Source organism: Castor canadensis, chromosome 7, assembly GCF_047511655.1.
Source record: "Castor canadensis chromosome 7, mCasCan1.hap1v2, whole genome shotgun sequence".
Classification (NCBI taxonomy): domain Eukaryota; kingdom Metazoa; phylum Chordata; class Mammalia; order Rodentia; family Castoridae; genus Castor; species Castor canadensis.
Genome location: NC_133392.1, coordinates 110,899,055 through 110,926,340, shown reverse-complemented (window position 1 = coordinate 110,926,340; position 27,286 = coordinate 110,899,055). Strand labels below are relative to the sequence as shown.

Genomic DNA, 27,286 nt, shown 5'->3' with positions numbered 1-27,286 from the left:
GTAAGAAAAATGCCAAGTCTCCAAAACAGCTATGAAACTAGGACATGAATAGGTAGTTCACACCAAAGAATACAAAAAAAAATAAACACATGGGGAAATGTTCAATCATGTAAGTATAATTGGGACTTGTATTGAATCAAAAGTTACTGTATCATTCTTTAGTATCAAATACTTCTGGTATATAAAAGTATATAGAATAACTAAATGAATGTTTTATGTACCCCTACCTTGCTTCAGAAATCACATTCTACCATTCCCAGTTTTTTTCATGATAACATGGTACTGACCAAGTAATGGTAAAATTACTGCATCATATACCATTGGTGTCTTGTAAAAAATAGCATCACTATTTTACATAGCAGTGTGGGAATGCGTGTCAGTAACTGTAAAAGCATACATACTTTTTATTGAAAAGTTCTCAGGGAAATGACTCTTAAAAGCATTTAGAAAAAATACTGTTCATTTTGGCCTAATCTATGCCCTTGAGAAATTGGAAATGACATATCCAGTGCTTTAGAAATAGTTAAGCAAGTAATGGTATGCATAGTTTTTAAAATATTTTTGGTGGTATTGGCAGTTGAACTCAGGGCCTCACACTTCTAGGCAAGCACTCTGTCACTTGAGCCATGCCCGATTCCTTTTGCTTTTAGTTTGCTTTTCAGATAGGATCTCTTCCTTTGCCTGGGTGACTTCAACCATGGTTCTCCTACCTTCGCCTTCCTAGTAGCTGGAATTAAGGACACGCACCATCATGCCAGACCCGCAACTTAATTTTTAATCATAAAAACTTGCTAAATTGAAAATTTGAATATTGCATAGCAAAGTTACTTTTACACACAATATAAAATTTTCTGTTTGATTCATTTTTAAGCATATAGTTCTGCAGTATTAAAGATATTCACAGTGTTGTGCAACCATCACCACTATCCATCTGCAGAACTTTGTTTGAAACTCAACCCATTAAACTATAATTCAACATTTCTTCTCTCTTCTAGCCCTTGGAAACCACTGTTCTACTTTTTGAATTTAACCATTCTAGATACAACCTATTAGTGGAATCATATAATATTTGTTCTTTTGTGTCTGGCTTATTTCATTTAGTTTATTCTCTGTTCCATCCATATATAGCATAGATCAGAATATCATCCCTTCTTAAGGTTGAATAATATCCAGTTGTGTCTATGTATCACGTGTTGTCTATCTGTTCTATCAATGTATGTTAGGTGAGCAATGCTGCTGTGAACATTGATGTACAAGTATTGGTATGAGTCCCTATTTTCATTTCTTTAGATACATACCCAGAAGTAGGATTACTGGATCAGATGGAATTCTATGTTTAATTTTTTCTTTTTTTCAGCCTGGAGATTGAACTGAGGGCCTCATGTGTGCTAGGCAAGCATTCTACCTCTGAACTACATCACCCAGCCCCTATGTTTAATTTTTTGAGGAATTATACTGTTTCCCACAGTGACTTTACCATTTTATGCTTCTACGAGCAACAGACAAAGGTTCCAACTTTGCACATACTCTCTAATACTTTCCTCTTCTCTTCTGTCCTCTCCCCTCCCATCCCCTCTTCTCTTTTCTTTTTTGATAGCAGCTAATCTAATGGGTATGAAGTATCAGAACCACAATGCTGTGGTTCTGATTTGCCTTTCCCTAATGATTAGTGATGGCTGAGCATCCTTTTAATGTGCTTATTGGTCCTCTGTGTATCTTTTTTGGAGAAATGTCCACTCAATTCCTTTGCCCATTTTTAATCTGGTTGGCCTATTTCCTCAATTACATATATTTAATTTTAATTGGAATATAATGTACATATTTATGGGGTATAGTGTGATATTTTAATGCATTGGTACAATGTATCAAAGCAGGGTAATTGGTATTTTTGTTGTTGATTTTTAGTTCTTTATGTATTTCTGATTCTAATCTTTTTCATATATAATTTGCAAATAATTTCTTCTATTCTGTGGGTTACTTCTTCACTCTTTTGGTAATGTTCATTGATATACGATTGATGATGTCCAGTTTATCTAATTTACTTTTATTGCCTGTATTTTGGTATCACAGCCAAGATACCATTGCCAAACCCAGTGTCACCTTTCCCTTTATGTTTTCTTCTCAGAGTTTTATAGTTTTAGTACTTATGTTTAGATCTTTAGGCCATTTTTAGTTAGTATCTATAGACGGCCCAAAGGTAGGGACCCAAATTGATTCATTTGGTTATGAGTACCCAGTTTTCCCAGTCCTGTTTATTTAAGGAACTGTCCTTTTCCTCACTGAATGGTCTTGGAACCCTTGTTAAAAATCATTTGACCATTGATGCAAAGGTTTGTTTCTAGTCTATCCATTTGATTCTGTTGGTCTGTATGTCAGTGTTTATGCCTTTTCCACACCATTTTGATTACTGTAGCTTTGTAAGTTTTGAAATTAGAAAGTGTGAGTCCTCCAATTTGTTCTTTTTCAACAACAGAATATTTTGGACATAATATTAAGTTTAGACAGAAAAATATTAAATGGTGCTTATTAGTATATAAAAATAGGTTTCTATCTAGGTCAGTATTAAAAGGATTATATAAAAATCAGAGTAGGGTTGTAGAATTACGCAAATTTGTTTTCCTTTTTTTTTTTTGGTGGTGTTACTGGGGCTTGAACTCGGGGCCTGCTGCTTGCCAGGGAGGTACTCTACCACTTGAGCCTCATCTCCAGCCCTTTTGGCTTTAGTTATTTATTTTTGAGATAAGGTCTCACTTTGTGCCTAGGCTGGCCCAGTCCATAGTCTCTCTGTTTATGCTTCCTATGTAGCTGGGATGATAGGCATGCACCACTATGCCCAGCTCATATTGATGGAAATAGGTCTCATGAGCCCTTTGCCTACACTGGCCTTGAACTGGGATCCTCCAGATCTCCACCCACCAAGTAGGTAGGATCACAGGCTTGAGCCCCTATGCATGGTAGATTTTTTCCTATTTTAAATGTATTAAAATGTTAAAAAATAATTATGAGTTTTATAATAGAAAAATGTTGGGTAAGTATATGTTAGGATAATTCAGACTTTAAAAAAGTGTTTGAGAAGTTAATCTCAATGTAAATTATTTTTGATCTTGCTTTTTCAGTACCAAACTAAATCTTTCTATAATGGATTAAAATATTTGTGATATTATTATTATAAAACTAATGCATACCTTTTGAGTAGTTATCAATGTTATTAAAGTCTCAAACTTGATATCTGAATGCCCTTACAGGTAATTATTCAAAATATTTCTTTATAAAGTCACTTCAAAGCCTCATTAATACTCTAGCTTTTGAAATTATGAGGAATAGAATAGAAATATGTCTTTCACTTTACAGGTAGGCAAGCTTACTATGATAAAGTAGAAAGCATTTTGCACACATCTATGTTTCTCATAACTTCAATTAAGAATCCTTTATTTTCTTCCCAATGTGCTACTTTCACATTTTGCTTATGAGATCCTACATAGACATTTAAACTCAGAATTGGAGAAGGGATTTGGCTAGGCCAGTACCGAGAGGTCTTTCTCCAAACTGATATTTTATATTTATCAACTTTTTTCTTTTTCTTCTTTCTTTTTTATTAATTATTTTATTTTTTGTGGAACTGGAATTTGAACTCAGGACTTCATGCTTACAAAGCAGGAGCACTCCCACTTGAGCCACACCTCCAACCTTTCTTTCTTTTTTAATGGAGTTTATATAACCCAGGCTAACCTTGAACTTGTGATCTTCCTGTCTCAGCTTCCCAATTGCTGGGGTTATATGCATGCACCATCATTCCTATTTTATCAGCGTATTTCTAGTATCTGTGAAACTTTTATTCAGTGAAACATTTACTTTGGTTGTTGTATACTTTACCTTTAAATGCAGAATCCTATCACATTTTCTTTAAATGTATTTGTTTTATCAGTTCTTGTTTATCCTTACCATGCTCCTAACATTAATCTCACCCAAATTATTATAGCAACAGATTTATTACTTTGCTTCAGTTTTCACTTTCATGAATTTTAATTTTTGTTATTTATTCTCCATTTTGCATTTTTCTGACTTTTCATTATCTGAATTATATTGATCCTTCATGGTATAGTTTATCAATTATCCACTTAGTTTATATCAATGACCCCCATCAATCAGACAATGAATACTTGTCGAGTACCTATGATGTGCTGGGGTCCCTATTGTTGAAACTGGGATTATAGTATTTTTGCATATCTAATTCTCTTTTTTTTGTTCCAACCATACATATATTGCTTCCAGTTATATCTGATTTGTGTCATGCCTATTCTTTACCTCTCATGTTACACATTCTTAGAGGGCAGTAACTATATTTGACATCTTTTATTTCCTTTTTAGATTTCTCCTACTGCTTTGCATGTGGGAAACACTTAATAAATGTTATTTGAAAATAATTTTCACTTCATTTCAGGATTGGCAAAGTGTACAGTCAAAAGGCTGCTTCTTTTTAGAAGAAGATGGTGAAATCATTAGTCATCAGTACAAGATGCAAATAGTTCAAAGGTCCATGGTTTATCTAACAATTAAGCCATTAAACCTGAGTCAAGTTGAAGGCAAGTTTAAATTTTATGTTTATCTTTAAATATCAAATATCACTTCTTCGAAAATAGCTGTGTATGTATATAATAGTCTTATTAGTGAAGAAAATAATCTATGTAAAAATGTGTGGTTACATTTCAAGAAAGAAAGTGTTTATACATTGATTGTATTATCCTATTATCAAAGCAAGTGAATTGCTTTGTGTATGCATTTAAAGCATGTTTTATTAAAAACATAAGCAAAGTGTTACTTGGATTCTGATATAACAACATCTTTATTTTCCAATTAATCTTAGCTTTTTCTACTTACCTCTTTTTAAATTAATATTTCTAAGAGAAGTTCTATGGAAAAATAATTTGGGATATGAACCTACAAGTTTATTTTAATATCTTCAAAGTCTGTGTCTGCGATTGAGGCAATCTTTATTAATAATCTTTGCATTCGTGGTTGTATTCATTTCTAGATAAAAATTAATTTCCTACTATCTAAAATGGTTATTATGTCATTTTAATTAGTTAAAGATGTCCGAAGGGGTGCTTCCCTCAGATATTCTTTTAATGTTGGTTACTCTAAGTCAGTCTTTTCTTTTATAATTTTTTATGTAAATATTTTCTCGTGCCCAAAAAAACTAGACATTTTCAAAGTATTCACTGCATGTCTTATAGGATACCTAGATAATTTGGTAGCCGACTTTTTAAATAACAGTGATAGTACTAGGTTTTCAGAGAGGGGAATCAAAATAGCTGTGTATGTTCAGTGCTAATTTTCTGTATTTTTTTTTGGCAGTACTGGAGTTTGAACTCAGGGCCTAATGCTTGCTAGTCAGGCACAATTCTCTATATTCTGGTAAAATTCTTTTATTTGTTTATTTATCAAGTATTTATTGAAAGCCTTACATATCAAATATCAATTTAGGTATTTAGGATATATCAGAGTACAAAAAAGACAAAAAAAATACCTTCCCTCATGAACTTACATCTTAATGGAAGAAACAATAAATGATAAATATAATAAATAGTAAATGAGCCAAGCATGATATTATACCCTGTAACATCAGTACTCAGAGGCTGAGATTGGAGGATGAAGATTGGGCTACATCATGAAATTCTATCCCCAAAATAAATAAATAAATACTAAATGACATGGTATGTTACAAAGTGATAAGTGGTGCAGGGCCAGGCATAGTGATCATGTATGTAATCCCAGCTACGCAGGAGATGGAGATAGGAGGATCACAGTTCAAGACTAGCCCAAGCAAAGTTAGCAGACTATCTGAAAACAAAAGGACTGAAGATATAAGACCCTAAGTTCAATCCCCAGTACCACACACACACACAAAGTTCTTAAGTACTTTAGGACAAAACAAAGAGGGACCCAACTGTGGGGTGACGCACAGTTATGATCACTGTAATCCCAGCATTTGGGGGGCTGAGGCAGGAGGATTTTGAGTTCAAGGTCAACCTGGGCTACAGAGTGAATTCCTGGTCTTCCTGGACTACATAATGAGAGACCCTGTTTAGGGATGTGGGGAGAGGAAAGAAAGAAAAACATAGAGGAAAAAGGGACTGTGAATACAAATTGAAATTGGGTCTTTAATATTTGCTTCATTAAGAAGGTAAAATATAAGAAAGACTTTGAAAAAGGGCATATTAATTAACAACTTCTGCTTAAAAGAATATCCCAAAACTCAATGACTTGAAACAATTAAACTATTTGTCTGTTCATGATCATAGGTCTGCTAGACAGTTCTTTTGATCTGAGCTAGGTTTGGTTTTTCCTGTGAGGCGTGTCACACATATGTGGTCAGATACAGGTTAGCTGGTGGCTGGCTTTGCTCATTTTAGCTGAGTTCTCACCTGTGGGTGGGGTCTTTTTAGCTGGTACAACTTAGTGCTGTATCATATGGTCTCTCATCCACCAGTAAACTAGCCTGCTCTTGTTCTCATGGTGTAATAGAGATTTGAACAAAAAACCCAGAAGCACAGTAGGATCTCCTCAGGTCAGGGCTCAGAGCCCACACAAAGTTACTTCTGTTACATTCTGTTCACAACACTTCACAGGCAAGTGCAGATTAGTAGGGTGGGAAAGACAGACTTGATCTCTTGATGAAAGGCCTGTAAAATCACATTATAAAGGACTGTGAATAAAGAGAGGACAGACATTTTTGCTGTCTTCTGCAGAAAACAAGAGAATAAGCTTTGTAAGCACAGGAACTGTAGGGAGTTAAGAAAGTGGAGGAGATGGCAGAGCATTCCAGATAGAGAAAATATCCTGTGTAAAGGTGAGAGTGTTCTGGCATATGGAATATACACACACAGCTAGAGTATATGGAATGGACTAGTAAGGATAGTAGAAGGTGAAGATGGGAGGGAATAAGAACTTGGTAGAGAATTTTTTTGCCATTGTGAGGACTCAGGTTTTTACCAAAGAAAATAAAGTTTTCCTGTGGTAGAGTGAAGATTTTATCTTGGATTTTTCAAGTAGCTTGAATTTGTGTCTAGGTTTTTTTTGTTTTGTTTTTGTTGTTGTTTATGCTATTGTTGGTGGGTTTGTTAGTTTGGGCTTTTATCCTGGATAGGGTTCTCTGATCTTGAATTTGTGCCTTGTTGACTTTCATTATTTTTAGAAAATCTGCCTTTATTTTTTCAGATTCTTCTGTCTTCTTCTTCCACTGGTATGATCTTTCACATGTCTTTCTCCTATATTCCAACACAGATAAGCCAGTGCTTACATCCTGTTCTCCTTGGAAAAGTTGCCTTTCAGTCTTTTTAGTTGCTCTGTATCTTCAGCTCTGATGGATTTCTGAAAAGTTATGATTTTGTAGCTCATCCACTTTTTCTTATTGATACACTAACACACTTCCAACTCTTTACTCCACTAGAGGATTTTGAGTAGAGATAGGATATAATCTGACCTATAGTTTAACAAGATCAGCAAGAGCAGTCAGATTGGTCTACTCACCACTGAAAAGTACTCAAGAGAAAACAGAGTCTAGCTGGGGATGCTATTGCAGAATTCTAGGAAAAGACTGGCAATGCTTTGAATTAGGGTGTAGGCAGGAGAGGAGATATTTGAGATTCTGGACACATTTTGAAAGTATAACCATAGGATTTCCTGAAGAATGGTTTTCATGCATGAGAGAAGAAGAGAGTTAAAAGGTGATTCCAAGATTTTAGGACCAAGCAAATGACACAGAGTATAGATGGATAGTTTTTTTAGGGTTAGGGGAGTCCAGTTTTTGAAATAGAAATTTAAGTAGAAATGTCAAATAGGCAGTTGGTTATATGGGACAGAAATTCAGAGGAAAGATCCTAACTGGAGATAGGAATTTTGGGTTTGTGAACATATAGATGGTTTCTTCCTCCTGTGACCCATCATAGGTAGCCAGTGCTACCATCTCTGCCAGAATTTCAAGCTACTCAGTTTCCCTGCAACTCAGGTTTTTCTTTGTTTATTTGTTTGTTTGTTTGTTCATTTGTTTGTTTTTTGGCCTTACTAGGGATCCAGCCAGGGCCTCATACCTGCTAGATAAGCACTCTCTACCACTGGGTCATAACCCCAACTCTTGCAACTCAGCTTTTGATGAGTTCAAGAACAGTTAGGATTTTTAGAAAGTGAGTATGTAGAATGTAGAAAGTGTTTCTTAAAGGTTGTGTATAGCACATGGCTTGTTGCAGATATTAAGATGTTTACATATAAAATGGGATGTGTATTTCTTCTTAAAAATCTAAGGGACAAAGAAACCACTAACTTCTTTTTTAAATAGAAAGAGTAAATAGTGACTGCTTATTTTAAAGTGTTGGGTTTTTGTTGTTGTTTTTTTATAGGAAAACTATCCCCTTGGTTATCTATTGATACTGCCCTATATATTCTTAAGGAAAATGAAAATCAAGCAAATCTACAGCTCATATGTTGTACGGAACTGCGAAATAGAGAAGTATACATATTTATTTTTTAATGTTTAATTTAAAAATATAGTATGAGCTCAAGTTTGTGGAAAATTTTAGTTTTTCTATATTTTACTTTACTTTTTAAACTCTCCCTTCCAATTGAGGTATATGCAATACTTAAATAGTATGGATTTTTATACATTTTAAAATAATTATAAAAGATTTTTCTTGCTTGCTGAGATTTCTAAGGATTGAGGATTGACTGACAGCTTTAGCTTCATAAGGTACAGTTTTTTAACACTGTATTTTACTTTCCTGTTCTCTAAAAGCCTTGGTGCCTCACATGTGAGCATTTTTTTCATTATACTCAATAAAAAAAGATTAATGCCAGTAGATTTCTCCCCCTACCACCACCTTAAATACAAGCAATTTCAACTTTGGAAAAGTTGCTCTAGATGTTTCTCTTACTTACAATATTGCTGAAAAACAGAAAAACTTCAAGATTCCTATCCTCAGGCTTGACTCATAGAGTTCAAAAATAGATAAGAAGAAATGCTTTTAAATGTTTTTATATGTTGCCCTTGGGGTTGTTCTGGTCTTTTCTAATTATATATTTACTCAGAGGCCAAATATGTGAAGCAGATACCTAAATGTGGCTATTTATTTTATGAGAACTACAAAATACATCTGCTACACAACAACAGAAATAATACTATTCGAGGGCTTACTGCAAGATCATATTTAATCTTTATATAGACTCAACGACAGACAAACATTTCCCTGATGGAATGTTATATAAAAGTCTTTATTGTAGGCTTCCTAACAGACGAGGATAGTTATAGGCAAGAAACAAATAAAATGGCAGAAGTTAATGTTTAGCCTAAACTCTTCTTCAGAACGACTACAAAGTTAAGTTCAAGATAAAGCATTGTCTAAAACAATAGGTTTTCCTATTTGGTTTTGAACAAAATTACTTTCTTATGAGTTTGCACGTGTAAAAAAAAGTACCTAGCAAGACAGTAATAAAGTTTGAATGAGTTTCTATTTACCTCTTTCCTATACAGGCTTCTGTTTATCTGTAATATGTCATATTTACAAAGGAGTTTTTATTTATGTTTTCAGTTTTACAATTTTAGAAGTTTTGTACTCATGAAAAACTTCCCCATTTGCCATCCACAGTGGCAATTCAAGGATATATGTGGAGAATGAGTGGTTCATGGGATAACATACATTAGGAAGCAACAAAATCTGGTCTTTTCAGTCTCTATCTGGCCAATCTAATCCATGCCAAAGCATGGATTTGGTAGCTTAGTCTTCAAAATGACCCTTGGTTAATTGGATTGCTTCTTGTATCAAAAGAGGATGTGGTAACCTTAGTAAGAGTATGGTTTTTCTGACTAATTAGGGCAGAAATACTACTGAACCCAGAATTCAGAGGAGAACTTTGTTTTGTATATAAATCTCCAGGACCTAACATATACCTAGGCTTTGAAATAAATATTTGGAACAATACTTGACCAAATTCCCTTGGGCTAGACTGTGCTGAAGGCAAATAACTGTGCTTAGTTATTTAGCACAACTAGAAAACTATGTAGATTTAATATATTTAAAGATAACCCCTAGTTTTTATATGAAACATTTGGGCTCCTGAAAGCTCCTAGGTGGTACGTAGAGGTGATACCATTTGCTTTCTTTTATAGAACAAGAAAATAACATGCTTTTGTCCTGAAGCTCATTATAAATATCCAACATCTGATAGGAAACAGAATTTTATATAAGGCAGCTTGACCTAGGATCCTGCATCTTGTTTTATGGTCCGTATTATGTAAATAGCAGTAAAACTATAATGTATGTAATTAGGCTCTTACAGATATGTTTAATTCATGCAAATAATGAACTGTTAAATATGTTTAATTTTTATTTTGTGACATTGAAATCTGATTTACAAATCATAAATTTTGATCCTAGTAAGAAACCATAACCTGTAATGCTATTACGTTTCTTTAAGAAGCTCAGTGTTCACATAAAAAATCCTAAAATTAATCTCTTTGCTTCCTGATGAAAATGTTCGCATCACAAATGTTTTTGAAGGTTATTGGGGATAATTTAGAAAATATGTAATTTCTTACCTACTTTTAGGTAGTTTTAAATATATATATGATTCTACATCTTATGGTTTTATATGATTAAGAAAAGAATTTGATAGCAGAGTTGGTTAATATTGATTTAAAAAATCATTTCTAATGTTTCTCTTTCAGAAGAAAGATTAAAAGTCATTAAGACTCGTGGTTGTTTTGTTTTGTTTAATTCTTTTGAGAAAAGGTATTTGGGTGGACTGGTGAACTAGAACCTGGAGTTTACTGGTTAATTCCTTCCACAACTGGCTGTAGGCTAAGGAAAGAAATAAAACCAACAACAAAAGAAGCTCAACTTGTATATAGAGATGAAACAGGGGAATTATCTCTCACAAAGGAATTTAGGTAAGCATTTTTTATTAAAGTTAGAACTATAACAGGTAAACTGGATATATGTATCAGCAGCCTATCTTCCCCCATTTCCTTTGAGTAGCTCCCACTCCCATCCTCATGTTTTAATACATAAAACAACTCTTTAATACATAACTCAACTCTTGTGACAACATAGATGAACCTGGAGGATATTTTACTAAAAACAGAAGGCAGGCTCACAAACACAAATACCTTCTGATCTCACATATGGGTGGTAGAATATAAAAAGCCTAAATTCAAGAAATGGACAATAGAATGGTAGTTACTAGGGGCTGGGGATGTAGAAAATTTGAGGAGATGTTAAGTTCAGAATATTATAAAATATGAAGTCTGTAGTTAATACCAATGTATAGTAAACTAGAAAATTGCTGAAGGAGTAAAATGTGAATGTTCATACCAATTTCTCCTCTTCTAGACACCACTTTTAAAATAGATCCTCTAGTTATACTCTTGATTTTGATAACTGTCAAATATGAAATCCAAAACTCATTCTCCTATGCCGTAGAAGTACACAGTGAGATGTGGCCACAGATAGAAAGAAGACAGGAGGTTGGAGAAATGGAGAAGGAAGAAAGGAGCTAGAGCTGCTCATAACGTTGTATTGTATTGTGCTATTGTTGCTTTAGAAACTTGCTTATCCCATGTAATAATAGACTGATCTACAGTATTTATTTGGATACATTACAGTTCACAAATATTGTTAAATTCAATAATATTACTTTGAAAGTTATCCTCATAAATCTGTCTTCAGTCTGGTTGTTTTAAAGATAAGAAATCATTTTCTATTTTTATAATTTAGGTCAACTTTATCTGATATTTTTGAAGTAATTGATTTAGATGGAAATGGTCTTCTTAGCCTTGAAGAATACAATTTTTTTGAATTGAGAACAAGTGGTGAGAAATGTGATGAAGATGCTTGGGCTATCTGCAGAGGTAAGCACTTGTTTTCCCTTGATGGATGTGTAGAAAAATATGTCATCCTTTTATTCCTAGAAAGTAAGAAGTCAAACTTCTCCTTCATGGAATCTTATTATAGTTTTTAGAACAGTTTAAAAATAGTAGCATCATTTTAGGTCCTAAATATGAACATTTATTTTCTTTGAACGGATAGTGTAGTACTCAAGTTTTTAACAAAGCGAAGGCTGGACATGTGGTGGATGTCTGCAGTCCTAGTTACTTGGAAGGTGGAGATCAGGAGGTCCCGAGCACAAAGTTAGTAAGACAACATGTCAAGTAACAAGCTGGGTGGTACACCCATGATCTCAGCTCCTTGGAGGCATAGGTAGGAATATCAGTCTGAAGCTGACCCCAGGCAAAAACACAAGACCCTATCTGAAAAATAACTTAAGTAAAAATGGCTGAATGTGCAACTGAAGTGGTGGAGCCCCTGCCTCTCAAGCACAAGGCCTTGACTTCAAATCTCAGTATTGCAAAAAAAAAAAAAAAAAAAAAAGGGAATTACTTAATTGTAATTTCAGTTTTCAGCCTCTGTTCTTCGGGCCTTAAAAGATAGCTGTCCTAGCTCTAGCACTGGGCTACACACTATGCTCAGGAGAGGGTGGCAAAGAGTTAATAAGCTATAGTTTTACAAAAAAAAATTATGAAATTTCTATCCATTAAGAATTCTTAATTTTTTTTGTATTTGTGTTGAATTAAGAAAGTCCATCCATGGAGATGCTAATGCTACAATAGACATTCTCATTAAGACTGAGGCAGTCATTTGTCTCCTAGGAGGACTCTAGTGTGAGGGTAGGGCCTGTGTGGTTAAAACAAGGACTGAAAGTCAAAGGGGAAAACTAAAAAGCCATAGCCAACTATAGATCACAGAACAAGAAGGATGATGAGGCCAGAATGCAGTCAGAAGAGAGACTAACTCTCTTATGCTTCTTAAAATGGTCTTAGTAGAGTCAGTGAGCCAGGTGGAGTCTGATAAATCTATTTATCCAAACAGCATGTAGGGAAAAACACATTCAAGTTTTTTAGTATATTTTTAACTGGAAGTTTAATATAACTAATAATAAGAACTGTATGTTTATAATATTAAACTTTGATTAATAAGATTGATGATATATGTAATAGAGTATTATCTATAAGATATAATTAATAACCTTAATAATACAGTCTGATAAAAGCTCTAAGAAAACTAGGAATAGAAGGAAAGTACTTCTACATTATAAAATCTATATATGACAAACCTACAGCCAGCATTATACTTAACGGAGAAAAACTGAAACCATTCCCTCTAAAATCAGGAACCAGACAAGGATGCCCACTATCTCCACTCCTATTCAACATAGTACTGGAATTCCTAGCCAGAGCAATTAGGCAAGAAGAAGGAATAAAAGGAATACAAATAGGTAAAGAAACTGTCAAAATATCCCTATTTGCAGACGACATGATCCTATACCTTAAAGACCCAAAAAACTCTACTCAGAAGCTTCTAGACATCATCAATAGCTATAGCAAGGTAGCAGGATATAAAATCAACATAGAAAAATCATTAGCATTTCTATACACTAACAATGAGCAAACGGAAAAAGAATGTATGAAAACAATTCCATTTACAATAGCCTCAAAAGAAATCAAATACCTAGGTGTAAACCTAACAAAAGATGTGAAAGACCTCTACAAGGAAAACTATATACTTCTGAAGAAAGAGATTGAGGAAGACTATAGAAAGTGGAGAGATCTCCCATGCTCATGGATTGGTAGAATCAACATAGTAAAAATGTCAATACTCCCAAAAGTAATCTACATGTTTAATGCAAATTCCCATCAAAATTCCAATGACATTCATTAAAGAGATTGAAAAATCTACCATGAAATTTATATGGAAACACAAGAGGTCACGAATAGCCAAGGCAATACTCAGTCAAAAGAACAATGCAGGAGGTATCACAATACCTGACTTCAAACTATATTACAAAGCAATAGCAATAAAAACAGCATGGTACTGGCACAAAAAACAGACATGAAGACCAGTGGAACAGAATAGAGGACCCAGATATGAAGCCACACAACTATAACCAACTTGTCTTTGACAAAGGAGCTAAAAATATACGATGGAGAAATAGCAGCCTCTTCAACAAAAACTGCTGGGAAAACTGGTTAGCAGTCTGCAAAAAAAACTGAAACTAGATCCATGTGTATCATCCTATACCAATATTAACTCAAAATGGATCAAGGATCTTAATATCAGACCACAAACTCTGAAGTTGATACAGGAAAGAGTAGGAAATAACTCGAGTTAGTAGGTATAGGTAAGAACTTTCTCAATGAAACCCCAGCAACACAGCAACAATACAAGTGTGAACCCTAATATATACTGTGGAGTCTTAGTGAATAATAAGTACCAGTACTGACTCATTAGTTATAACAAACATAACATACTAATTGAAGATGTTAATAAGGGAAATCATTAAGCACTAACTTGTACTATAACAACCCCCAATAATTGTGCAAATATATTCTGTTCTGCCACAAAACAGAATGTTGTGATAAGCATTTGGTTCTCCAGCTCAAGCTCTGTTTATCACTATTTTTATTTTAGTCCTTATAACAACAGAGTAATCTTTTTTTTTATTTTATTATTCATATGTGCATATAAGGCTTGGGTCATTTCTCCCCCCTGCCCTCACCCCCTCCCTTACCACCCACTCTGTCCCCTCCCTCTCCCCCTCACCCCCTCAATACCCAGCAGAAACTATTTTGCCCTTATCTCTAATTTTGTTGTAGAGAGAGAGTATAAGCCATAATAGGAAGGAACAAGTGTTTTTGCTGATTGAGATAAGAGTAGCTATACAGGGAGTTGACTCACATTAATTTCCTGTGCAGGTGTGTTACCTTTTAGGTTAATTCTTTTTGATCTCACCTTTTCTCTAGTTCCTGGTCCCCTTTTCCTATTGGCCTCAGTTGCTTTTAAGGTATCTGCTTTAGTTTCTCCGCGTTAAGGGCAACGAATGCTAGCTAAGTTTTTAGGTGTCTTACCTATCCTTACCCCTCCCTTGTGTGCTAAAGCTTTTATCATGTGATCAAAGTCCAATCCCATTGTTGTGTTTGCCCTTGATCTAATGTCCACATAGGAGGGAGAACATAGGATTTTTGGTCTTTTGGGCCAGGCTAACCTCACTCAGAATGATGTTCTCCAATTCCATCCATTTACCAGCGAATGATAACATTTCGTTCTTCTTCATGGCTGCATAAAATTCCATTGTGTATAGATACCACATTTTCTCCCAGTGGCTTGTGGCATCTTGTCTGTTTCCATAACTTGGCTATTGTGAATAGTGCTGCAAAAACATGGGTGTGCAGGTGCCTCTCGAGTAACCTGTGTCACAGTCTTTTGGGTATATCCCCAAGAGTGGTATTGCTGGATCAAATGGTAGATCAATGTCTAGCTTATTAAGTAGCCTCCAAATTTTTTTCCAGAGTGGTTGTATTAGTTTACATTCCCACCAACAGTATAAGAGGGTTCCTTTTTCCCTGCATCCTCGCCAACACCTGTTGTAGGTGGTGTTGCTAATGATGGCTATTCTAACGGGTGAGGTGGAATCTTAGTGTGGTTTTAATTTGCATTTCCTTTATTGCTAGAGATGGTGAGCATTTTTTCATGTGTTTTTTGGCCATTTGAATAGGTTTTGACAAATATATAATGTTACATATCTACCATCACAGTATTATACAGAATAGTTTCACTGTCTAAAAATCCCTTTGCTCCATCTATTCATGTACCTGTTTGTACCCACAACCCTCTGGCAATCAGTAAACTTTTACTGTCACTATAATTTTGCCTTTTTCTAAGTTGTAGAGTGGATTAACACAATATGTAGTTAATCAATTTGTTGTCAAGAGTTTGGGATTTTACACATTTAAATAAGTGTGTAATTGTATCTCGTTTTAATTTGCAATTCTGTAATATGTGACATAGAGCATCTTTTCATGTCTATTTGCCATTTCTGTATCTTCTTTGGCGTGGTATTTGTTTAGAACTTTTGCCCATTTTTTTCCTTTATTGTTGCAGTGGGTGGGGGTGCACTTGTGGCATTTACACAGGGGCTTACAATGTATCAAATATATCATACATGAATTCACCTCCTCTGCCATTCTCCTTCCTACTCCCTGATTCCTGGAGTAGTTTCAACAGGTATCATTTTTGCATTTATTTACGTGTGTAACATTTTTCACACCAGATTCACCTTCTTTGCACCTTTCCCCAGCACCTCCCCACCCCAACAGGGGCCAGCCCTACCCCTTGGGCAGGACTTGCCCCATTTTTAATTGAGATACTTGTCTTCTTATTTTTGAGCTCTGAGTTCTTTGTGTGTTTTGTTTTGTTTTTTATTGTTTTATTATTCATATGTGCATACAAGGCTTGGTTCATTTCTTCCCCCTGCCACCACCCCCTCCCTTACCACCCACTCTGCCCCCTCCCTCTCCCCCCCACCCCCTCAATACCCAACAGAAACTATTTTGCCCTTATCTCTAATTTTGTTGAAGAGAGAGTATAGGCAATAATAGGAAGGAACAAGTGTTCCTGGTTGAGATAAGGATAGCTATACAGGGAGTTGACTCACATTAATTTCCTGTGCATGTGTGTTACCTTCTAGGTTAATTCTTTTTGATCTAACCTTTTCTCTAGTTCCTGGTCCCCTTTTCCTATTGGCCTCAGTTGCTTTTAAGGTATCTGCTTTAGTTTCTCTGCGTTAAGGGCAACAAATGCTAGCTAATTTTTTAGGTGTTAATTAACACCTAAAAGGGTGTTAGCTAGTTAATTTTTTGGATACAAATCCTTTATTAGATGTAGATTTTGTAAGCATTTTCTCCCAATGGCTTGTGTTTTCACTCCTAACAAGTGTCTTTCACAGAACAGAAACTTTAATTTTAATGAAATCTCACTTCAGAAATTGTTCTTTTCCTGCTTATACTTTTGATGTTGTATCTAAAAACCTCATCACCAAACCCAAGTTTGCCTAGATTTTTCCTATGTTACCTTCTAGAAATTTTATAGTTTTATGCTTTACATTTGAGTGTGTGGCCCATTTTAAGTTAATTTCGTGAAAAGTATAAGGTCTGTGTCTAGATTTATTTATTTATTCATGTGGGTGTTCATTGTTTCAGTACCATTGTTGAAAATACTATCCTTTCTCCCTTGAATTGCCTTTTTTCTCTTTTCAAATATTAGTTGTATGGATGTATTTCTGGGTTCTCTGTTTTGTTCCACTGAATATTTGTCAGTTCTTTCACCAATACCACACTCTTTCTTGATTACTGTGGCTTTATAATAGGTCTTAGAGTCAGGTGTTTATAAGCTTTTTTGAGGGGCAGTTCTGGGGTTTGAACTCAGAGCCTCATTCTTGCTCTACCACTTGAATTATACCCCCCAGTCCCACGTGTTAATAAACTTTTAAAAATAATTAGGATTGAGAATTTTAAGTTTCAAAAGTCATTTAGTTATTACTAATCTCCATAGTTCAGCATTAAGACACATTTTTCTTTAATAATTTCTTTGTATTATATATCAAATATTATTTTTTCTCTATGTAGATAGCACCAACCTTCATTTAAATAGCTCCTGTTTCTCTCCATGGTCTTATTTAATCTGCATATATTTTTTCCTTATAAAAGTTGTGAATCCTTTCACTTACATATATTTTTAACTGTTAATCAGTCAACCCACTATAGGTAGGTCTCTGTTGCTTTTCTCACCATAATATGTACAAAAGTGCTATCTCAAATAAGGTTGCCCATTTTCTTTGAATATAATACAGATGGGAATTGAGAAACAAAATTTTTCTTGTTATAGTGCAGCTACCAAAATGTAATCCATAAAATGACTACTTATTACCTATAGACATATCCAGGACTAATATGATATAGACAAATAGCCATATTATAGACAAATTCAGGAATTGTATATGGCTACATATTTTCAGGTTAATTTAGTTTTGCTCACAAGTAGTGTTAAAATGGGCATACTCAGGCTTGCCTGGGAACATATAATTCTCCAGTATCTAACAATTTTTTAAGGACCAAGGGATAATTCAGTTAAAAATTAGAGTGATTAGGCATAATCTAAATCCAGCACTAAATCTACTCCCTTTGTGAAATTCCAGTAGTTTGGAGGATATTAAATCAAATGCATTCAAGTTCTTCTGGTTTTAAGGGGAAGTATATGTAATATACTATAATAAATATTTATTTATTTATTTTTGTTATTATTATTTTTTTTGGTGGCACTGGAGTTTGAACTCAGGACTTCATGCTTGCTAGGCAGGTGCTTTTACTGCTTGAGCTAGTCTGCCAGCCCTGAAGCATTTTAAGTTTTTGAAATATCAGTATAAACTCTGAATAAGTAGGCAGGATGTAATTTATCCAGAAAAAATTATAATTTCTTCTAATTTTAGAATGTGTTTGCATTATTTATAACTTCAAGATTTGTTGAAAAAAAATCATGTACCATGATTGTGCTTACACTGAGTTGTGGGAAATCAAAAAGAGTATCTCTCAAGCATGTTTTAAGATATTCTTATTCTACTTGTAGACTTCTTTCAGAGTTATAAGGCTTCCTTAAGATAAACATTTATGAACAATATAGACATTTTATTAAATGTATGCATTGTTAAGTTATGTATTAAAAACTTGTGGTTGTTTTAACAGATAATTTTGATACAAAGAAGAATGAATTAACAAGACAAGGATTTATGGATTTGAACCTAATGGAAGTCAATGATCGAGAAGGAGATCCTCGTGACCTTTGGGTAACTCTGCACTCAATGGGCTACAATAAAGCTCTGGAGTTGACAGAGGTACTGCATTCTTAAAGTTTTTCCGAAGAGTTGGTGGTCATGATATTTTATGCCTTTTCTTACCTGAAATTTAGATACTGCCAACTATTTAAATAATTCAGAAGCAAAGAGTTTGAATACATGATATGCAGGGAAAATTGGTAATTAAAATATATACTCTTTAATTGGAAATGGCTGTTTGAATTGCTAAAATTTCATTTATGTAGGGAAACTTTTGTCTTAACAGAATAAAAGCTCTCCTAGAAAGAGGATTTCTTGTATCTCTCTGTGTGGCACTTCTTGGATTAATGTGTGTCAGACACTTGAAACAGTGACTGGCTCATACAGAGCACAGTGTGTCATGCAGCAACTGTCATTATAGTCGCCATTATTAACATGAGAGCTATAAAACCAGAGGGGTAAGAAAAAGTAGCCCTTCTTCAATTCCATCTTTGTTAAGTTTAAATACAGAATTTAAGAGTTTCAGTTAGGTAGCAATATATTTTATGCTCTTAAAATTAAAAATAGCTCTGTCCTTTTTCTTACACAAATCAACTTAAGGAAGCTACACTAGCATCAACCAATTTCAAGTTTAGGTGCACTGAGATTTTTATTTAATTCATAGGGTTTTTTTGTTGTTGTTTGTTTTTGGTTTGGGATTTTTTGTTTGTTTATTTTTGGCAGTACTGGAGTGAGCTACCTGCACCTGTCTAATTCACAGTTTTGACATCATTCAATACCTCATAAGCCTGCTTTCTGAATTTACTATACAGTAAGCCCTTGGTATCCATGGGTATGTGGTTCCAAGACTACTGCCATTGAGGAAAAACTATGAATGCTCAGGATGCATTGAGCACTCTAAAATTACTCAAATCTACCTGTAGTGTATGTGCAGTAGGTCTGAGCTTCCACTGAAACTGCCTGGAGTAGGCTACATTATTGTCATGAAAGTTGTACACATTGATACTGCTCACAAAAAAATATATCTGATTTCATGCTGTGTTTCCAGTTTTGCAGATGCTTAATTCATTTTTCCCATAATGCTGTCCAACTCCCGCTAAAGACAAACCTAAAATTGCCACTTTATCACTTAAATTAAGCACATTACATACCCTTTTTGGTTTGGGTAGGATCTCCATAACTTTTACCTTGCTTTTGGGGCATCATTTGCTTTTGCAGGAGGCATACTGTATTTCCCGCAAAATAAAGATAGGGAAACACTCAGCAGATCACATGATTGAATAAACACAACTGACCATAACACAGAATTGACTGCAAGCTTCTCCATATCACTTTAGCTGTATAATGTGCATGGGGGAATTTAAAATTTGGGGATTTAAAATGTCTTTTGATTTTTAAAATTTGTTATTTTTTGACCATGCTTGGCTTATTATCCTTTGTAATAAATCTGCAGACAAAGTGAGCTTACTGATTTTTTTTGCCATTTTTAAATAATAATTAGGTAAATAGTCACAGCAACATTTATATCCTACTTTAACCTAACATTCAGTGAATCCCACATTTTAACCATGGTGTGAAAAAGCAGTATTTAATCTATGAATAATATCAATTCTGCTATTCATGTTTTTACTTAGTAGAAAAATTAGTTGAGAATAATTTTAAAGTGTTAAAAGGATTTACTGATATCATTTGCCGTTGAAACCATAAGTAAGAAAGATTTATGAGAAAAATGTATTAAATTCTTATTTATATATTGAATAGGTAATATATTCATATTATTTAAAAATTTAAAGGAAAAATAAATCCAGTTAAAAGTGTAAAAAGATGGTGATAACCCCACCCCCATAACGGAAATCTACATTTAGTGTTTATTAGCATTAAGAAGGCCCTGGGTTCAACTCCCAGAACCAAAAATTTTAAAATATGGCTGCTTTCCATTAGTGATAAGAGATCTGTGCATGTGGTAACATTTAAAGGATTTGTGTAAGCTCTGAAGATGTTTTGACTGATGTAGTTGATGCTTATAATTGCACTGAGACAAGGAGGCTCGTTGGTTATTAAATTACAGTTTAGGTTATGATAGGCAGTGACTTCCCAATGTGTGCCATGTCACTGAGTTAATATAGCTACAGCATAGTCTAACCATCTCGTGTTTGTTAATAAAGAAATATTTATGATAATCCAGGAAGAGTCTATGTGTAATCTTAAAAGCTCTGTTCCAGTTGATTTACATATGTCTGTAGAGTCTTGTGCCCAAAGGGATTTGGGTACAAATTTTTTTGGTCATTTCTTGACTCTTTTTTTTAGTAATCTAATGCCTACATGTGGTATAATTTGCTCATATATAGAAATTGTAGTAAATCTTATCTGGAAGTAGATTCTAATTATTGGGAAATATTATATCACAAAGAATAAATGAATTATCATTTGTAGGTTTGGGGAAGGGATTTAGTTTAGAAATCTCATTATTATAATAGTCTTAGTAAACCAAGACAAGTAAAATTCATTTTATTTTAAGTTTTCTATAACTTATTGTATACTTTCGCCTTTTATTATTTTTCCCTCCATAGTCAGGTGCAGCTAGTAATTTTTACTTTCTGTTTTCTTACTACATTTTCAAGCCGGGCACCAGTAGCTCATGCCAGTAATCCTAGCTACTTGGGAGGTTGAGACTGAGAGGATTAAGGTTCAAGACCAGCCTAGGCAAATAATTCTTAAGACCCCATCTTCAAAATAACCAGACCAAAGTGGACTGGAGGTATGGCTCAAACGATAGAGTGTCTGCTTTGCAAGCACAAAACCCTGAGTTCAAAAATCAGTTCCACAAAAAAAATTCAATTCTAGTTTTAGAATTAGAGATTATATATTCTGTACATCAACCTATAGAGGCAAAACCTCTGTCAAAGAGCAGGGTTACTTTATTGTTTTTGCTGCAAGGTCATTGCCCCTACATCACCATAATCAATCAGTTGCTCTTTTATCAAATGTTGATAAGCAAAACTTACATGTTTAGTTTCGCCTTTTCCCCCTTCTTTGATTTTTTTAAAAAAGACTTTCATGGTATAAATTCCTTTCTGTATATTTAGAATTTGGGTATTTTTACTTTGTTTTAGATTGTAAGAGCCATATAACATACTTTTTTTTCACTCTTAGTTAATGGATAACTGAGAGCTAAGTGTTATGATAAAAAAAAAGGCATAGGGGAGCATTTTTCGTTGTGATATTTTTTTTGGCAGTACTGAGGTTTGAACTCAGAGTTTCATGCTTGCTAGGCACGCACTCCACAGCCTGAGCCATGCATCCAGCCCAGATTTTCTTTTAAAAATTATAGAGAAAATGTTTTTAACAAGAACTGTTTTAGGAAGTTTTACTTTCAGTGACTCTTTAAATATGGGTACTTTGTTGAAAAAAATTGATAACAGGACTTTAAAAATGGAAAAGTATACCATAATCCATTCAGTTCTAAAAAATAAATTAGACCTTTAAAAATTCCATATTATTATTATTGTAAATTTTTTTAGAATTTTATATCATGAAATATTTTCACACATATCACTTTATTAGATATTTCCAACAATTCTTGGAAGAATTCATATTATTTATTTCTACTTTTTCAGTGATGAGACTAATTTCATAAGAACTAAGACATTTCCCAGACCATGTAGCTAACAAATGGCAAAGTCCAGTTGCAAACCCAGCTCTTCTATTTTCTTTCTCTCCCTCTCCGCCCTCTTTCTCTTTCCCTTTTGCTCTGCTAGAGATTAAATTCAGAGCCTTTTGCATGAGAAGCATTTACTTTGTTACAGAGCTATACCCCTAATAACTTCATAATTGCCAAAGTTTGGAGTCTTTAAAATATTTTAGGTGCCAGGGATGTACCTTAGTGGTACAGTGCTTATATAGCACTGGAACGCCCAGGTTCAATCCCGAATAGTGCCAAAAAATTTTTTAAACAAAAAGTTGTGTCACTATTCCACTAAATTAACTTTAACTTTTACTTTTTATCCCACCAAAAGATGACCATTGATGTATATGAATTTATTCATTTATTTAGTGAATAGTTACTGAATAATTACTGTGTGATAAGTCTGTAAGAGATACAGATGATTCAATGATGAACAAAATAGTCAAAATTCCTGCCCTTGTGGGATTTATAGTGGAGAATGGAATTAGGAGTTTATATAGAGAATGATTAATTAAATGGAAAAGAAATAATAGCATCTCAAAAGTGTTTTGAAAGCAGCAGCCAGAGCTGAAGTAGAGAACCATGGAGGAGTGAGGGATATTGGGAGACCAGAACAGATCTCGCTGCAGAGGTAGTACATATACTTTATCCTGAAGGAGGTACCCATGTGCAGAGATCTGAGAAGAATCTTCCAGCTGAAGAGAACACTATGTACAAAGGCTCTGACCTAGAAATGAGTTTCATTTGTTCTCAGATCTGAATGATCAGTGTGCTGGAACAGAGCAATCCAGGAGGTTGGATTAGATAGGGCAGCAAAGGCTTATGCCCACAGCATGTTGCAAGATGTGTCTAAAGGTAGACACTAGAGAAATGCAGTTCCAACTCAGAGAATATTTTTAGATAACAGATTTTATAGCTATATTCAGACTGTTTGAATTGTGAATTGTGAGTTTATTTTGAATCGTGAAGTTCTTTTCAGTACACTATATCTCTGCATTATTTTACCTATAAGCAATGACTTCTTCAGACCCCCTTCAATGATTTCCTTCTGTAGCCTTAAAATTAGAAAAGGAAATTAAATAACATGATATTAGTTATGACTGAACCAATCAGAAGGATAATATTATGGCTTAAAAGAGATATTTACTGATTTGTTAGAGGTTATCGAGTTTTTTCTTTTTCTATGAACATTATCAGTTAATATGCTATCCAAAAGTTAGAATCTCATGTTTTTTTATTATTCAACTCATAGTACTAAAATTTTCCTCTAAAATTACATTTGAAGGACAAGCTAGAAGGCTTAGTGAGTCTGTAAATACTATGAAAAAATACTAATAATAAATTGAGTAACCTATTTAAAATTCTACCAGAAGGCTAAGGCAAGATTTTCTTTTTTCTTCCATATCAGGCATGTCCATTTGTCATCAATATCAGTGCAGAAAAATGCAAGCCAAGAATTAAAGCAGTCCATATGGAAGCATGTAGTGGGCAACTTGAGAAGGCCATTTGCAAATCTGTCCTCAGCAGGGGTGATGCTAAAGTAATGGATGGCTATGAAAATATAATTGTACATACTTACAATTGTGATACCTGGATAACATCAGCTATTGAAAATAAGGTATCAATTTAAGGTGGTTTTCCTTACTTTGCTATAGAGTTTACTAATATGGTATCTTCTTTCTTACTCTAATTTTAGATGATGAGTAAATATCCTATTATATTAATAATGTTTATAATGGACAATTATCCTTCCTCCTAAAGTTTCTAAAACTGGGCATTATAATTCTTATATGATTTTTTTTTTTGGTGGGACTGGGGTTTGAGTAGAGGGTTTTATGCTTGCAAAGAAGACTATACTGCTTGAGTCACACTTCCAGTCCATTTTGTTCTGGTTATTTTGTAGGTGGGGTCTCTCATTGAGGCCTGGACTTACCTCAAACTATGATCCTCCCAATCTCAGCTTCCCAAGTAGCTAAGATTACAGGTGCGAGCCACTGGTGCCCAGTTCTTATATAATTTTTTTCTTCTTATGTGATTTTTAAAGTCTTGAAATCATTGTGTTTATCATAATATGAGAAACATGTGGAGATCAATGAAGATATAGCATAATCTGGGTAGAAAGTGTTTAGTCTGTGATACAACAGGGGCTACCAGAAAGTATAAAACATAGTCTGTACTTTCAAGGAGTTTATGAGAAAGAAAAAATTAATACTGTCAAAAGAGATTGATGCACGGATGACACGTGCAGGAATTTCAGGTGCTCAGGGTTCTTGAGCCTGCTCTAAGGATGAAAGCACAGGTGGACTCCAACAGCAGAGTTCGGAAAGATTTTATTTGTAGAGAAGAGAAGAGAAAGACTGCATATTGGAGAATGCAGGGGGACCCGGAAACCGGTGATCCCATGGGTCAGGTTGGGGATTGGGTTTTATAGCCTTTTTTTGCATTGCCTGGGGGCGGAGATGTCTCTCAGGTGCAGACAGAGGTTTCCTGGGAAGGAGAGGTGTCTCACTTATCGCCTTTTGGGACTTCCTGCGGTCTGTCCTTTAGTCCTTCAAGATCAGAGAATAAGTAACTGTTAAATTACATAGTACTGTTTGTATGTACAGTAGTTTTATTCTATTTGTTGTTAGTTTGCACCATAGATTTGTGTTGAAGGGAAAGAGGACTGTGGCATGGGATTTTAAGCATTTATGGATAACTAGGATTTAGATACACTGAGAAACAACCTTTAGGAGCAGGGCAGACAGTGGAAGAAGAAACATGGAGAAGGGTAAATATGAAGTACAAGAGTAGCTGATTTGCAGAAGCAGACTGCTTTATTTGGAAGGTTACTAGGAAGGTAAATAATATTGATAGAGTGGATCCAGATTACACATCTCTTATTGAAAATAAGATAGAGAAGTTAGGATTTAATAAAATAAGATAGGACCTCCAACTAGTAAATTACAATTTTCAAATGGGTCATAAAGCCAGGGAGGGTGGTTCCTAAGATCCAGCATGTTTTATTAGGGTTAAAAGGGTAGAAGGCAATCAGTACCTTACCCCAATTCCTCTGTTCTGCTATTATCTATTATTTTACAACTCTCCACCTCCTTAAGAAAAATGAACTTCCTCCACAAAAATGTGGTAACAATACTAACATTTTAGAGCTTACCATCTATCTACAAGGCATTTACATATATTAACTCTTTGCTGCTTCTCGCAATGCTGTGAGGTACATACTGTCCCTGTTTTACACATAGGAAACTGAAGAACAGGGAGGTTGAATAACTTGCAGAAGGTCACATAGGTAAGTAATAGAAAAGTTGAGAAATACATGCAGATAGGAGAATACAGTATCGCCCCTTTGCAGTCACTGGGGAATGATAAGTTGGTTCTTTAGCAGGGAAATATTTTAACTCCTGCATTTCTCCTGTTTATCAGTTTCCTTCTGCCTTCTCTTTCTTCCTATCCAGCCTAGAGGCTACTATTTATTATCTCAATTCTTCCCTAAAGTCTTATTTGAAACCCCAGTGTGAGCTAATGTTGGTCTTCTGCATTTCTATAGACCCCTAATAGCTCTATTACAAACATTTTGTAATTGTTATTTTATTTATCTGTCTTCCCTATACTGCACACCAGCTTGTTGGGGTCAGGAATTGTAACTTTTGTCTCACTCTAGAACTTAGAACAGTGCCTGACACCCAACTAAAATACTTAATAAATAATGTTTATTGAATGAGTGAATAGGACATAACACAACTAAATGGATGTTTTAGGAAGGGAGTATCAGAGTTAATGGAGAGTGAAAAAAACTGGAGATAAAATAAAAGAAATACGGGTTGTTGCTATAGTAAGCAAGGATGGGATAATGTGGCCTAGTGTCTGCCATGACCTGGGAATGAAGATTAAAGGGTAAACATTCAAGTCACAATTAGAAGGAAAACCTTATACAGTTGGTAGCAGATTAGATGAATGAGAAAAAGTAAAGTTGAGAGAAAGAGCCAGTTTGTATAAATTTTAGTGAACTGTACTATATTAAAACAGAATTTCAGGATTTAATTCGGATGTTTATATTTGTCTATATTTATTAAAGAGAGAACTAGCAATTTACAAAATTGTTTCTTTACAGTCAGATAACAAAGTGATTATTCATATCAACAATGAGCTAAGTAAAAACTGTGTGAACAACAGAGGACTCAACATATTTGCAGTAGAAGTGGCACCAAAATCTACAATGGTAATGCCTTATTTTCTAATACTTGTCTTATCTGTTTGAAATTTTTGCTTTTAATGCTAAGAATAAATGTGTAGATACAAAATGAAGTAAAAAATTACTTTAAGTGTGATATTCATATCAGTCTATACTCAGACTCTCATTTTAATCCAATTCTATCACTATTTCGTTGAGTGATCAGGAGAAGTTCACTTAACTCTCTGTTCCAGTTTCTTTAAAGGTAAAATTAAGATAGTATCACTAAATACTTCATACAGTAAATATAAAGATAAAAACAAATTGATGTGCATGAAAATACTGGGTTTTTGGTGGTAATGCGGGTTGAACTCAGAGCCTTGTGTTTGCTAGGCAGGCGCTGTATGAGCCAATTCCTCTTGCCCTATGAAAGTACTTTTGAACATCATATAGAGAGAAGTGTAAAGTAATAGCAAATAATATAGGAATCATAATAATTGAAAATATTTTACTTATAAAGATTTTCTAGCCAGGTGCTGGTGGCTCACACCTGTAACCCTAGCTACTCAGGAGGCAGAGATCAGGAGGATTGTGGTTTGAAGCCAGTCAGGATAAATAGTTCACAAGACCCTATCTCAAAAAAACCCATCACAAAAAAAGGGCTGGTGGAGTAGCTCAAGGTATAGGCCCTGAGTACAAACCCCAGTGCCACACACACA

General features: G+C 34.5%; 1 protein-coding gene across 3 annotated transcripts in view; it reads left to right on the top strand.

Moving 5' to 3' along the window:
• Positions 1–27,286, top strand: part of Efcab7 (EF-hand calcium binding domain 7) — a 42,729-nt gene that overhangs the window by 14,094 nt on the left and 1,349 nt on the right. For 2 of the 3 annotated variants that reach the window (XM_074079886.1, XM_074079885.1), the window contains exons 7-13: positions 4,442–4,583; positions 8,397–8,506; positions 10,782–10,939; positions 11,766–11,899; positions 18,623–18,771; positions 23,805–24,014; positions 26,508–26,615. In XM_074079886.1, coding sequence (XP_073935987.1) covers positions 4,442–4,583; positions 8,397–8,506; positions 10,782–10,939; positions 11,766–11,899; positions 18,623–18,771; positions 23,805–24,014; positions 26,508–26,615 — 1,011 coding nt within the window. The remainder of the gene's footprint in view (positions 1–4,441; positions 4,584–8,396; positions 8,507–10,781; positions 10,940–11,765; positions 11,900–18,622; positions 18,772–23,804; positions 24,015–26,507; positions 26,616–27,286) is intronic. The other variant, XM_074079887.1, reaches the window with a different exon arrangement.